This window comes from Ammodytes marinus (assembly GCF_949987685.1).
Source record: "Ammodytes marinus genome assembly, chromosome: 9".
In the NCBI taxonomy this organism is placed as follows: Eukaryota; Metazoa; Chordata; class Actinopteri; order Uranoscopiformes; family Ammodytidae; genus Ammodytes; species Ammodytes marinus.
Window position 1 is genome coordinate 17925673 of NC_137213.1, and position 16002 is coordinate 17941674.

A 16002-nucleotide genomic window follows, 5' to 3' on the forward strand; every position below is an offset into this window, starting at 1 on the left:
AGAAGCTCAATCGCAGTGATCACAGACCGAGTGGAGGGGGTTTCTTGTAATCGTGCTTTGTGTTTTTCGCAGTGGTAGTTGTCTACCTTTAGTCAAATGTGCAGATCACAGTCGTGGGGGGGTTAAATAAAGAATCATGAGGTTATTTGTCTCAGGCTCACCCTCGGGGCCCTTTCTGCATTCGAGACACTGCGGGGACCCCTCATATTTTTTAATACATCTGAGGCTGCTGAAGCCTTCATACCACATGTGTGTGAATGTTGACAAGACAGCTCCTCAATAAGCTGCCTTGATTTTGACTCTGAGACTATATTTTTAGCTAAGCGGAGGTCAGTGGGAGATATAGCCTAACAAATGCAAACAGTAACACAAGTCAAGTCTGTGATGACTGTAGCCATATCGAGCCAAACATTAGCCTCCATAGGCTACTGGTCATACCAGACCAAATAAGGCTGTATAGTAAAATAAATAGTGTATAGACTTGCGCAAAGGTGTGTTTAATTTCTCATGAATTCAGCTTTTCAGTTGTTTTTTCCCTTTATAACGCACATAGTCTCACTTTAAAGTGACTATGAGGAACTTTCAGTTTTTGTTGATTCTAGCAGCACCTTTGGACAAATGCAGTAGTGTTTTTATGATACCAGCGCCTGGTGTGGTAAAGCACTTTGCTAGCTTGTGCCAGTGCCGCATGTATATGTTTTGAAAGCAATGAAAGAGAGTGAGAATGAAAGATGAGTTAATGTATGTGATGTAAGATTAATAATGGTAATAGGACGATGGTGAAGCAAAGTAAACTTTGATTAAGTACTGTTCAGGAAACGGGCATTTCTGGTCTGCCTGCTGTAAATCATTTTGACTGACTTAGCGGGGATTCGGACTCGAGCATTATTAATAAATAAAAATAGCATTCTTTTCGCTGATGTTCTTGTTTGCTTTTAAAGATAATTTATGCTCATCACAGCAAACATTTGACCGGTTCATTAACATTCAAAAGTTCCGCGAACGATGAGTGATACTAAAGTAGATTTTGGTCAAAAACATCCCTAATAGACCTATGTTAAAACGATTTTTCTGCTGTTTTAAAATTCCAGAAATAGAAAAATAAAAGTACATAACCCAATAACTTTTTAGCCACACAGAAAGAGCTGATATTTTTTGTAGGATGTATAGTACAGCATGACATGGATTCCTGCCATAATAGCTTATTGTGGCTAAACTGACTTTCCCTAGTTCACGTCTGTTTAATCCTAGACACTCTGTCTGAGCGTTTACCTCGGCACCTCCACTCTGCTGTGGCATTTCAATGAAAACCACATCATGCTATCTCATCCCCTCACAGGTTCCTTTGGCACCAGAGCTCTAACCACAGCGCAACACCCTCCGCCCTCTTTCTTCTAAACTATCTCCGTCCCTCTCCCTCCAGTTACAATCTGATTTTAGTTCCTTTTCCTTAGGTTCAACTGCATGTTACCCCCCCCCCCCCCACCCCCCAACACACACATACATACACACACACATCCCCGGACTGGCTGTCCGAATCTCATCGAGTTCTCAGTCAGTCGGTCCCCAACTGCAGCCACCAGATAGGGACAGAGTGTGAACACAATGAATGATTTACTGGATGCTGCTGACCGCAAGACAGTTCTCCTTTCACACACTGGGTCTTGTTGTTTCTCGCCTTCTTTTACTTTAATTCCTGTGCTCCTGTAGTCTGTTCATTGATTTGATTTATGTTAAAGCCCATGTAAACCCAAATCCACAAATGCTTCTAACTGTGCAATTTGGGGAGTTAATTGCAATCATAGATGGTAAACATCTGAAAAGAGTTAGGAATATCTACCAATCCAAATGAAAGATATTGTCATTCATTGCTTTTATTAGACCGTTTTCGAGAGACAGAGATGAATTGGGGCAGAGACATGCAAAGAACGACTTTAGATATAATATATTGATTTTTCCTATTTAAGGCCAGGTTTTCCGGAGGCTTTAATGCTTTACATGTCAGGACCGTTATTCAGATTAACTATGATCCTTATCCTAAAACCTGAAAGAAAGAAAAAAAACCTTTGAAAGTGTTGAAAAGAGAGAAGTAGCCCTGAAAAGAAACTCTCACGTTTCTCCAAACAGATGCTTGGATTTATGCTGTAAACACTCCACAAATCATCTCCGTCATTCATCACTGTGATCAGCACCTCCCCCTTGTTTGCAGCCAGCTCTGTTTCTGGTTGTAAATTATCCTCCCAAGTATTAAGAACCTCATCGGGGACGTTGGTCCGTGGATGTGAAGAAACATGCTCGGTGCTTCCTGGTCATTGTTTCTCTATATGTGCCTGTCTCGGGCGGGGAGGGGGTCAGGTGTCCGTTTGAAAGGTCATAGTTCACCAGGGATTGAGTAAGACTAAATAAGCCTGTGAATGTCTATGTATTCATTTATTTCCTGCATTACGTATCTGTAGCCACTTTTCTTTGCTTGTAGGCTACTTTGAAATGTACATAATCTTGGCCTTGATATACTTTTATATGTTGTCTTCTGTTATAATTGTAATAGTAAAATTCTCCCCCCCCATTTCCGCTCTGTTACTGGGGCCACTTTATTTTTTATCTGATGCTCTGAAATCAGTGGTCTGTCTCTTTGACATATTCTCACACAGAAAACACCACTCTGTTTTCTCCGGCATGGGGTGTGAAAACACATGGTCAGAAGCTGGGTGGAGAAACATGCATACAGGGCTTTCGCACAGACACTTAATCGCTGCACCATCACTGCTGATCCTGAAATATCATGGTGTTAAAGTTAGCAGAACTGGGGCGCCTTTCGCTCAGTTGGTAAGGTGTCCCCCTCCCGGGCCGGGCCCAGCAGCAGACCCGGGTTCGATTCCCACCCGCGGTCGTTCTCTGCATGTCACTCCCCTCTCTGCCCCATTTCACCTCTGTCTCTCTGCACTATCAATAAAAGCATAAAAATGCCCTAAAAATATCTTTAAAAAAAAAAGTTAGCAGAACTCTGTTTAGTTTCAACAGAACTGATTTTTTTTCTTTTTTCTGATTAATAAGTGTTTGTCAGGACATACTGTAGCAAGTGTACTGTATGTCCATATCATTCATAGACTAGACTCCTATGCATTGGGGGTTAAATACAATACTTGCATGTTTAAAACATAAGTACACATCCTGTTTCTCTTTGAAAGTTAAGGAACAACTCAACATTTTATGAGTAGCATTGTCAAAATGCCTCTGTATTATGCAAAAAAAAATTCAATAAGCAGTGAGAGAAAGGGGCAGTTGCTTGTCAACAGAGCAGTCTTATCTGTGGTGTGCATGTGAACACACTTGTTGATGTGTTACTTTCTGCAAGTCATTTCTGTCCCATTCTTGCCTCAAAGTCATTTTCTATCTATTCTGTTTGTGACTTTAAAGATGTCAGCGATTTGTGAGAAAACTCTTGTTGTCAAAATCACTTTATTCAAAATCAGTGACTATCTCCTCCTCATGATCCGCTACCTGACTGTACTGTGTGTGTGTGTGTGTGTGTGTGTGTGTGTGTGTGTGTGTGTGTGTGTGTGTGTGTGTGTGTGCTGATAAACAAAATCTGGTGTTAATACACAGCCTAGGTTCTGTAAACTAGAATGTAAATAAAGGTTATGTAAACAAAGGGGGCCTATCGTAGCTGGCAACATGCCCATAGTGGATCGTGAGGTGATATTCACTGATTTTGACAAAAAGCAGTCTCCAGATTCGCCGACTGCACCTTTAAAGGGATAGTTCAGTATATTTTAGGTAGGGTTGTATGGGGTACTTAGACATAGTTTTTGCTTTAGCTTATGGAGATTACTATAAGGAGTTTAGGGGAGATGTCGCTGTAGCAGAAGACAGCTTTGTATTGTTGCAGACAGGGCCAGAAGAAAAGCTTGTTTTATCCTCATATACAGTATCTCACAAAAGTGAGTACACCCCTCACATTTCTTCAAATATTTAATTATATCTTTCCATGGGACAACACTGAAGAAATGACACTTTGATACAATGTAAAGGAGTCAGTGTACAGCTTATATAACAGTGTAAATTTACTGTCCCCTCAAAATAACTCGACACACAGCCATTAATGTCTAAACTGCCGGTTACAAAAGTGAGTACACCCCTTAGAAAAAATGTCCAAATTGGGCCCAAAGTGTCAATATTTTGTGTGGCCACCATTATTTTCCAGCACTACCTTAACCCTCTTGGGCATGGAGTTCACCAGAGCTTCACAGGTTGCCACTGGAATCCTCTTCCACCCATTCATGACGACATCAAGGAGCTGGTGGATACTGGAGACCTTGCACTCCTCCATCTCCCGTTTGAGGATGCCCCAAAGATGCTCAATAGGGTTTAGGTCTGGGGACATGCTTGGCCAGTCCATAACCTTTACCCTCAGCTTCTGTAGCAAGGCAGTGGTCGTCTTGGAGGTGTGTTTGGGGTCTTTATCATGTTGCAGTACTGCCCTGTGGCCCAGTTTACGGAGGGAGGGGATCATGTTCTGCTTCAGTATGTCACATTACATGTTAAGATTCAATGAACTGTAGATCCCCAGTGCTGACAGCACTCATGCAGCCCCAGACCATGACACTCCAACCACCATGCTTGACTCTAGGCAAGACACACTTGTCTTTGTACTCCTCACCTGGTTGCCGCTCCACACTCTTAACACCATCTGAACCAAATAAATGTATTTTGGTCTCATCAGACCACAGGACATGGTTGCAGTGATCCATGTCCTTAGTCTGCTTGTCTTCAGCAAACTTTTTGTGGGGTTTCTTGTGCATCATCTTTAGAATAGGTTTCCTTCTGGGACGACAGCCATGCAGACCAGTATGATGCAGAGTGCGGCGTATGGTCTGAGCATTGACAGGCTGACCTCCCACCCCTTCAAGCTCTTCAGCAATGCTGGCAGCACTCATACGTCAATTTTCCAAAGCCAACCTCTCGGTATGACACTGAAAACGTGCACTCAACCTTCTTAAACTGGGCCGCAGGGCAGTATTGCAACATGATAACGACCCCAAACACATCTCCAAGACGACCAGTGGCTTGCTAAAGAAGCTGAGAGTAAAGGTTATGGACTGGCCAAGCATGTCTCCAGACCTAAACCCTATTGAGCATCTTTGGGGCTTCTTAAAACGAGAGATGGAGGAGCACAAGGTCTCTAATATCCACCAGCTCCGTGATGTTGTCATGAATGGGTGGAAGAGGGTTCCAGTGACAACCTGTGAAGCTCTGGTGAACTCCATGCCCAAGAGGGTTAAGGTAGTGCTGGAAAATAATGGTGGCCACACAAAATATTGACACTTTGGGCCCAATTTGGACATTTTCACTCAGGGGTGTACTCACTTTTGTTGCCTTCAGTTTAGACATTAATGGCTGTGTGTCGATTTATTTTGAGGCGACAATAAATTTACACAGTTATATAAGCTGTACACTGACTACTTTACATTGTATCAAAGTGTCATTTCTTCAGTGTTGTCCCATGGAAAGATATAATGAAATATTTGAAGAAATGTGAGGGGTGTACTCACTTTTGTGAGATACTGTACGTACATGTTTTTTTTAAAGATTATTTTTTGGGCATTTTCAAGCTTTATTAGATAGTACAGGGGTCGGATTTGAACCCACGACCACTGCAACGAAGGCCAGAGCCAATATGGTACGCGCTCTATCTACTACACCACCGGAGCGCCCCGCTTATGCACCTCCTTGTTGATATTGTGTCAGCACAGGAGGGACAAATATCAACATTTTTGGAGTGGAAAGTCCAGCTGAAGATGACCATTTAAAGCGGGTAACTTCAGGCCTGCTAACAGTAGGCCACTTACCCCCCCCCACACCCTCACTGTGAACATTCATGAACTGCTGACCACTGCTGTCAGTGGGGATGACTGGACAGTTGCTTCTCCTTATTGTGAAATCAGTTCTTCAGAAACGGAGCTTGAACGGCTTCTGAAAGGCTTTCCATAGCAGTGACTTTGACTTTTCTTATCTAACACTGAGAACATCTGCACCGAGAATGACAGTGAATGATATTATCTATTTCGCTCGAATGAAAAAGCAGAAGATCCTGGTTCCCTTTTTTTCTCAGTAGTAGTAGACTTAACGGATAGACTGAACTGAAGTACTCATTTCACAAAGGATTTTTATTTTTATTTTTTTAACTGAAACGACCTATCACTAAATTACATCACTAGCTCTGAAGTCAAAGTTGCACTGTTCTAGTTTGATATTGCTTTCTAAGTGAGAGTTAGATGAAAATATTGATACCATTCTCCTGTCTGCTCAGTAAATGTGAAGCTAGTGCCAGCAGTCAGTTAGCGTAAAACACCATCTATTTATTTATCTACGGTGCTAGTACTGATTTCTTCTTTTTTTAAATACTTACTGGAAGTATGTAGCAATATGAACAAAGTTAATGTGTTTTACAATGGAAGTAAAACGATAAAATATGCTCAGATTCAGACACAACTAGACCAGAACAAAATAAAGAAGAATGGAGAATAGACACTGGACTATAGAGACTATGTTGGGTGACTGGACAAAAAAAGATCCATAATATTTTTTTTAAAAGAGCAGTAGCCTAAGTCAAGTTACTCTGCTGTGATTTGTGGCCTGAGTCACGTTGCTCGGGGGGGTTGGTCAGGTGTGGATCTTCTATATTTTCTCTTACAGTCAGTCCCTGATGTCGGGACTCTTATCTGTGTCTTGATACATTCCTGTCCCTGTCCATGAACTGTGGGACCTGTGGAGTGACGCTGAGCCCTGTGAATGACACCACCAGTGTGACGCTCATGTTAATCACAGCAGAGATCCATGGTGGGTCAGCAGCAGCACCGGTCACTGTAACTGCCTCTGGTTTACTCATGTCCCCCTCACTGACAAACTGCTGCTTAACATCAGCTCAACTCTGGATGTGCAATCAGGGCATTAGTCATACTGCATAGGCCTATCACTGCAATTTTCCAGGTTGTGCTTTGACTGTGATTGTGCTGTGTGACCCAAAGTGGAAACTTTATTATTCTATTTATAGACTACACTTATACGTATATTTTAGCATATTGCCTAACCTTCCTTCCAACAGTGACATCAAGAGAAGCCTGGAAAAAAACAACTTAAAAGTAGCAAAATTAATTAAAAATTATTTTCAGAACTCATTGATATTAACAAAATCATAAAGTAGTGGAATTGGAAGCATTTTGCTGATTTTACACCATTTTCTAATAAGAATATTTTTACTTAAATTTTTCTTGCATCCAAATACCTTCCATTTTTGACATACATAGCAAAAGAAAACATTTAACCAAACAACAAAACACATATAAAAACATACTGTATGTACAGTAACAATCAATTATGTTATATGTTATATTATGACTAACTCATGATGCCTTGGACGTTCATGCTCAGGTGGCTATAGTTGAGACAAAACTGTCTAAGCCCGGCTCAAGGGAATGACAATGAGGAAACCACACAAGAGGTTAAGTTTAACCAAATAATAATTTATTTAAACAAAGTTTAAAGTAAGTAAGTTACTAAGTGGCGCATGAATGTCAGTAATCAGTAATGGGTGCTGTGTCTGTGTGAGTGAAGAGTGTAATGTCTGTGCAAAACAAAACTAACTAACCAAGCAAATCCAGAGTAAACCAAACCAAACCAAACCAAAACAAAACAAACCATACATCAAGGAAGGGAGAGACAAGTGGCTGATTCCTGTAGCTTATATACTGTAGCTGAGGAGATCAGCCAGCATGGGTGTTTGTGATTAGCCATGGTGATTAGCAATCATCTCCTGGAAGCCTTCCAATCAGGAGGTGCCAGGAGCTGTCACAGTATGTACAGTAACAATCAATTATGTTATGTGTTATATTATATTATGACTAACTCATGATGCCTTGAACGTTCGTGCTCAGGTGGCTATAGTTAAGACAAAACTCTGTCTAAGGTTTTGATTCAGTGGTCAAATATTGTGATCTCTCTCTGGATTTAAAAATCTAAATCCACCATGCGTCAGAGATCTCATCCTCTACACTTTTCCAATCATATTCATTGTAATTTTGTTGTCTATCTTGATTCAGCCACAAGTATGGATGACACAGCAACAGAGCTCACAAGTACCACAGAAGCGCTTTAGGTTGTCTGACAGCAGACAGGCCTTATGATCACTTTGGACACCAGCCAGGGGACACGTTTGAAATGACAGAAGCTTCATCAAACCCTTTATTCTAATTTCACGGACTATTGCAACATTATTCTCTTTATGTTCCCCTGCAAGTGCCTCTGGTTAGTTTTAGGATTCATTTTAAGATTCCTTATGTTTTTATGAACTTTCCACTAACTGAGGATGTGTATAAATTTCCCCTGTAGATTGATTAAATCTGCTGCTGTTCAGTGTATCATCTGAGGCAAAGACCAGAGTACTTTCTGAAATAAACAAACCCTTATGCTATTACTATACTCAATATTTTGATTATATGATAGGCTAGTAGAAGCGGTTAAAGTAATAATGTGTTTGTATTGTAGTAAGGTTAGTTCTAAATGTTAATTATTTTACCTCCACCCTTGTTTTATATGTAGACGGTTTAAACTATTGTTAAACAGTCTGCTCTTATTCTTTGTTGGTTTTGCACATTTCTCCTTAGATAACAAGTTATAATCTATAGATAGTTTATTATAGCCTTTTTCTTTTTATAATAAATACTTCGTCACAACTGGCTCAAATTAGTAGATAACTCGACTCTAGAATTACAGTTCTCTGAAAGACATAGCACATTTTATTTGTAACATTTAACTTTATTGGGCCATCTCTGAGCCACGCCATTTCACTTAGCTACATAGTATTGTTATACTACTTATGCAAGAGTGAATACTAAATCACTGTTGCAGAAGCACAGTTATCCCCTGCTGTGTCTGTGTCGCTGCTGCCCCCTGTTGGTTGGCGTGCTGCGTGGTCTCCGGTGCAGTAGGGGGCGCTGGCGGCTGGCCACCACCAGATGGCTGCTTTACAGATTGGTACAACGCCAGACTTCCGTTATTTAGAGACGGAATCAGTATCCAGGTGGAAGAGGAGCAAAATCCCCAAAAATGGTGAGTAGAATGCGAAAGATATACATCCATGTGAGGGGATATGTGTGTGTATGGATATATTATAAGCTGTGGTAAGTGTTTCCAGCGGTTTGAGGGTCAGATGCCGGTGGATGTTTGCGGCTCCTCGGCTGCGCTGTGCCGGTGAGGTGCTGTGCTCCAGCGTGGCGCTTTTAATGGCTGACGAAACCTCAGCTGACCTGTGCTGGTCACTCAACACACAGAGCGATACATATAGCCTAATAAAGCTCCTATGAATCACACTGTCTGCACCATGCATCGTAAAACAGCTGACATGCATAGTGGTGCTTCTTTTGACCAGCATGTTTACCCCTTGCCTCTGTACTTCCTATTTAGGGTTTCGTCAAAGTGGTGAAAAGCAAGGCCTACTTCAAGAGGTATCAAGTCAAATTCAGGAGACGAAGAGGTAAGACGATATTCTCTGTACACCGGCTTCAAAGCCTCAACACTGAACATGCACCATTAACTAAAACTGTTTTGAAAGCGGATTCGGTAATGACTTTTCACTTGTCAACTCTGCAGAGGGGAAAACTGACTTCTTCGCCCGTAAACGCCTGGTTGTGCAGGACAAGAACAAGTACAACACGCCCAAGTACCGAATGATCGTCAGGTTCTCCAACAGGGACATCTGCTGCCAGGTCAGTAACACATTTTAAGAATTTACATAGTCGTGTCTGATGGGTCAAGTGTGGCCTATAGTTTAATCATGTTTGGTTTTGGGTCATGAGTTATTTTCAATTGTTGTATAAAGTAGGCCATAATAGGTTGAAACACAATAGACGATATATATAATAATTTATTAGGGGAAACCAAGCAATTCCATGTAAATTCAAACCTTCAGCATCCCTGTAGAGCCAGAAAAGAATGGTTTTATAGTTTCATAACCACATTTGGCGACTGTGAGATTGGCAGTCAAATCAGGCCTCTTTGATCGAATCGGGGTCCCCTCTTTGAAATAAGAACAGCGTTTTTCCTCATGTAAGGCCAAACACATTAGTTTACACGTAGGGTCGGTGACTGGTCTCCACTCGGCCTTACTGGTCCAGTTTATATATCCTGGTTCTTCTCTACTTCTTGATGATGATACAAAGCGCACTGAGCAAAATGTAGTTGGTCCTTCATTTGCATTAGCTGATGTTTACTGTCCTTTCAAGACGGGGCTGAGAGAAGTGAGAAGAACCAAAGCAAACTTCTGTTGTTGTTATAGTTTTGATTGTGTATCAAAGGAATGTACCACTTTACCAGAAACTACTCTTTTTGTGTGAAATAATATATTCAACATACATGATTACAACTCTAACTTGGAAAACATAAATGACCTGAATCATCTATTTCTCCCTGTTTTTTTTATTTATTGTCCAGATTGCATATGCAAAGATCGAAGGAGACCAGATTGTGTGCGCTGCCTACTCTCACGAGCTGCCCAAATATGGCATCACTGTAGGCCTCACAAACTACGCTGCGGCCTACTGCACTGGGCTACTGCTGGCCCGCAGGGTAAACGCACACTCACACACACGGCATCCCTGTTGTTGTTTAAGTGTGTAGAATAAGCAACTAATGAGCATAGGGTTAGTTAAGTTTGTAAATTAAAGGCTGCTGTTATAGCCTGTTCTTCTCTGCTTCTTGATGATGATACAAAGCGCACTGAGCAAAATGTAGTTGGTCCTTCATTTGCATTAGCTGATGTTTACTGTCCTTTCAAGACGGGGCTGAGAGAAGTGAGAAGAACCAAAGCAAACTTCTGTTGTTGGGTTAAAGGCTGATATGTTTTAGTTTATCGAATGTGCATAATTACTGTAAACCAGATTTTTTTGGTAATACATTTATAAGTCATGAAACACTTATTTTGGCTAATTTTTATATTCTATTTATTTTTTCTAGGTAGAAGAAATGTACAAAAAAGCATATGAGTAAGACATTGAGCTTTTGTGCTGAAATAGCCGTTTTTGCAAAGTTAAAGTCTTATTTTGTGTTTACTGCCAGAAAAAGAGTTTCCTCACATCCTCTTCCCCTCCTTGTAGCTGCTGCACAAGTTTGGCATGGAGCAGGTGTACGAGGGCCAGGTGGAGGTGACGGGTGACGAGTTCAACGTAGAGAGTGTTGACGGACAGCCGGGCGCCTTCACCTGTTACCTGGACGCAGGCCTGGCCAGAACCTCTACGGGGAACAAGGTGTTTGGAGCGCTGAAGGGGGCAGTCGACGGAGGCCTCGCCATTCCTCACAGGTTGGTATGCCACGTGTGTGAAAACGGCTGCATTTTTAAGGTTGTTTTCTGTTTAGGTGTGTGGATTCAAAGTGCATTGTCAGGCTGAAATCAAAGATGTGTTAGTGAGTTTTGTTTTCAAACAAAGCACGATATGATTTCAAGAGATCCTACAGGTCACCATTTGCACAAGTGGCACATTGATTACTTAACTCTCTAACATATATACATCTCACAGAAAATATATCTTAAGAAATAAGAAGGGTGTCCCTGATTTTAAGAATTTACATTGTCTTATCTGATGGGTCAAGTCTGGCCTATAGGCGAATCATGTTTTGTTTGTTTCTGCTTATTAATCCATATTCCTATTTTAGTTTAATTTCCCCTTTATTTGGCAGAATGATATAAGAAAAATCCTGCACACTAAGGAGATTGATTAAAAGCCAGAGTTATTTTTATTAAAAGTAGGCCATAATATGCTGATATTTATAACACAATAGGCGACACATTTTTTATTTGGGGGAACCAAGCAATTCCATGTCAAATCAAATATTCAGCAACCCTATAGAGCCAGAATGGTCTTAGTTTCTTAATCACATTTAGCGACTGAGATTGGCAGTCAAATCGGGCTCCTTTGATCGAATCGGGGTCCCTCAGAAATAACAAAGGTATTTTTCCTCATGTAAAAGCCAAATATAGTTTGCCTGTAGAGTCGGTAACTGATCTCCATTCGTCCAAACTGGTCCATTTAGTTTTTGCTGGTTCTTCTCTGCTTCTTGATGATGATACAAAGCGCACTGAGCAAAATGTAGTTGGTCCTTCATTTGCATTAGCTGATGTTTACTGTCCTTTCAAGACGGGGCTGAGAGAAGTGAGAAGAACCAAAGTTGTGGTTGGGTTAAAGTTTGATTTTATCATTACCTGAAACTAGACTTTTTTTTTTTTTGAAATATATATTTAATAAACATTGTTTTAACTTTTAATCATCTGAGAGCTAAAGTGTATTATTTGAGTCTGTCACTAAACCGGATCTTGGTTTCTTCCGTTTTCCAGTCTAAAACGCTTCCCTGGTTACGACGTGGAGAGTAAAGAGTTCAACGCAGAGGTTCACCGGAAACACATCCTGGGCATGAACGTGGCCGACTACATGTCCTACCTGATGGAGGAGGACGAGGACGCCTACAAGAAACAGTTCTCTCGCTTCATCAAGAACGGCGTCACACCAGACACAGTAAGATGAACGCTCCTAGCCCATCAAAATAGACCCGACACTTTCACTTTACAGTATAGTGGCCGTGGTGACACAAGCAACTTCCTGCCAAATTTGCTTTATTTGAATGTATCTGTTTACGTTTAACCAGTATCGTAAATGAAACTGCTGTACTGTGTAGTTGTACTAGTTAAACAGGAATCTGAGTCCTCTTATCTGATTTGATAGAGTGGCCTAGAAGTGAGTGTTGAGTAACAGAAGGTAATGGAAAAATGGCAATCATGGATTATGTTGGCTTTTTTTTTCTCCTCAATGCCTCAAAATGCTCTTACAGGAGAAATCTACCAACAGTTCAATTTCCAAATAATTTTTCCCCCCACCAAATTTAATTTAACTTAAAATTGTAATCTATATTTAAAATAGAACCCAGTCAATTTATGGCTTGTCAATTATAGTTAATAGCATATTTATAGCTGTATTGTTTGCTCAATAAGTAACACATTTCATTACAGAAATGCTAACAATATATTTGAGGGACGGTAACTTAGAAGCAGTATCTCCATTACACACCAGAGGGCTCTGACACGCTTATTTTGAAACTGAAATGTTCTGCTTAGAAAATATATTGATAATTTCTTTATTACAGAGTTTAAGGTACCAAACTTGTTTGTTAAGTATGTGGAATAAGAAACTAATGAGCATATACATGTATAATTAGGGTTAGTTTGTAAATGAAAGGCTGCTGTATTAGCTGGTTCTTCTCTGCTTCTTGATGATGATACAAAGTGCACTGAGCAAAATGTAGTTGGTCCTTCATTTGCATTAGCTGATGTTTACTGTCCTTTCAAGACGGGGCTGAGAGAAGTGAGAAGAATCAAAGCAAGCTTCTGTTTATGGGTTAAAGGCTGATTTGTTTTAGTTTATCGGGAATGTGCATAATTACCGTAAACCAGATTTTTTTTTGTGCATGGGATTATACATTTATAAGTCATGAAACACTTATTTTGGCTCATTTTTATATTCTATTTTTATTTTTTATTTTTCAGGTAGAAGAAATGTACAAAAAAGCGCACGCCACCATCAGAGCAAACCCCGTCCACGAAAAGAAAGCCCCAAAAGACGTCAAGAAGAAGAGGTGGGTTCCTTGTTTCACATAGTTTTTTTCCCCCCTTTCTCTGGGCCAATGTTTGTGACACTGTAATGCAGGGGTGGCCAACCAGTCAGAGACAAAGAGCCACATTTTTTACTGTGTTACTGCAAAGAGCCACATCGTACACACGGGTACACACAGTGGCGATTCCAGGAAATTTTGACTGGGGGTGGCCAAGGTGGGCCACAGAGTTAGAGTGGGGTGGCCATCGCACACCTGAATGAATAGCATGTGATGTGCTGTACAACCAATTCAAAGATGATTTATAATCCCAAATGCCCAAATCATGTTAGTATCCATTGTAATGTTTGTCAGAAAACTAAACCCCTGAAGGGGGGTCTGGGGGTATCCCCCCCAGAAGATTTTTTTGTGTTTTTAACATGTAATCTAAGCATTCTGGTGCATTCTGGCGAAGATAATAAAGGAAAAAGTCAATATTTATTTCAGCTCAGATGAATAGTAAAATTAGCAAGACAACATAACTTGCTAGCAGCCAGATGCCTAACAACTGCACAGAGGGACGGATGACCACTAGCTTTTGACCAAATATCTTGCTAAAAAAATAAACCTTTATTTATGAAAGTCTGCCCTTGCTAAGAACATGTTACACTCGCTAACTACAAACTTTAATTTTTTTATTCAGATTTCAAAAATCTGCTGGGACACGTGCCTATACACGTGCATGGGTGGCACGCATGTCACAAGCACACTTATGCTGTTTTCAAGACCTTTGCTGACCAGAGACCAGTTCTAGTGGCCACAGTCCGACCATTAATTTAGTAATTGAAAATTGCAAACTGATCTCATATCAGTGGATTGGAGTGTTTGTGTGATGAACTTGGCAACTACCTATCAAAAAAAGTTAAGAAAGAAAAAAAAATACATATCATCTCTGAACTAGGATACATATCAGGAAAAAAATTTAATTAAAAAAATAAAATGAAAATAAAAAATAACATTTGAACTGGGGGGGGGGGGGCACTGGAGTGGCCAGTAAGATTTCAGGGGGGGGGGGGGGCGTTTTTATTTTCGCGGGGAGCTTGCACATGCATGCACAAGCATTATTTATTAAAAAAAAAACAAAAAAACAGGGGGCCCCACACTAGGACTTGAAACGGGCCCCCAGATCGTTAAGGCCGCCCCTGTGATAATGACAGGACTGAACTAAAGACGACAGGGCAGTCATTTTCAACAATGAACATTGTGTGCACTGCCTCACACACAAACTCTCAGTTCAACCAAGTCCACAAACAAAAATATAACAATTTAAAATAGCATTTTTCTCTTACTATGCATGTTGCTTTGTGGGACTTACTTTTAGCATGGAGAGAGCTGAAGTGGCGCTGAAGATTTGAAGCCTTGAAATGCGCAAATGACACCTGGCATATAAGGCAGAATGGCCTGCCATAACGTTCAACAAAAAATATGAACTCTCCCACTCTGTTTCGGAGCGAACTTGACACAAATAGTTTACTCACGGAAAACCTCCCTCCAAGCTGAGCGGGCAGTTTTATGTTGCGTCCGCACCAAACGTTTGCGAACGTTATGTTGCGTCCTCAATTAAACATTTGCGAACATGCACATAGGGCTTACACATTAATAAAAAAAATGAAATAATAGACAACATGTAAAACGAACGTAAGAGCCGCATGAAACGTTTGCGAACATGCACACACATAGGCCCACACAAAAAAAAAGTATAAAAAAAAAAAAAAAAATTATTATCACATAATTTGATATGAACTGAAGAGCCGCACGAAGCTGGGCAAAGAGCCGCATGCGGCTCGCGAGCCGCGGGTTGGCCACCCCTGCTGTAATGCATTACACAAAATTGAAAGGTGCATTTTCTGCTTTTAAAAATACCCATGTGACATTATTTGATACCAAGCGAGAAATAACGTCCTGAGCTCCCTTACCAAGTATTTAATAGCGATACTAGGGAGACCCCATTGCCGAGCGGACAAACATTGTGCTGAATGTTAATGGAGCTGCTGTTTGTCTCTTTCCGGGCAGGTGGAACCGCGCCAAGTTATCTCTGGCACAGAGGAAGGACCGCGTCGCCCAGAAAAAGGCCAGCTTCTTACGAGCGCAAGAACAAGAAGCAGGGGACGGTTAGGGGCCTGGCACAGTGCGCTGCTGCCACAACACAACACTCATCACAGACAAATAAATTTATTTCAAACTCTCAAGCTTTTGTCTCCCAGTGTAAAATTCCTTAAAATGATTGAGTGTTTGGTTAGTTGTTTACTACAAGCCCTGTTTGCTTTTGATTGTTTAAAGTACACCCATGACCAATATTTACATTGATAA

At 40.8% G+C, this 16002-nt stretch overlaps 1 protein-coding gene across 1 annotated transcript; it reads left to right on the top strand.

The window, feature by feature from the left end:
• Positions 1-9034: 9034 nt before the first annotated feature.
• Positions 9035-15881, top strand: rpl5a (ribosomal protein L5a). Its single transcript, XM_080034343.1, has 8 exons — positions 9035-9108; positions 9463-9532; positions 9649-9764; positions 10489-10623; positions 11151-11353; positions 12386-12563; positions 13589-13677; positions 15706-15881. Exons 1-8 carry the CDS (start codon positions 9106-9108, stop codon positions 15806-15808), a joined length of 897 nt encoding a protein of 298 aa, XP_079890469.1. The 5' UTR covers positions 9035-9105; the 3' UTR covers positions 15809-15881.
• The last annotated feature ends 121 nt before the right edge of the window (positions 15882-16002 follow it).

Coding starts and splice junctions, on each gene's coding strand:
- rpl5a (XM_080034343.1), top strand. Junction 9,533..9,648: donor CAAATTCAGGAGACGAAGAG/GTAAGACGATAT, acceptor TCAACTCTGCAG/AGGGGAAAACTGACTTCTTC. Junction 10,624..11,150: donor GGCTACTGCTGGCCCGCAGG/GTAAACGCACAC, acceptor CCCTCCTTGTAG/CTGCTGCACAAGTTTGGCAT.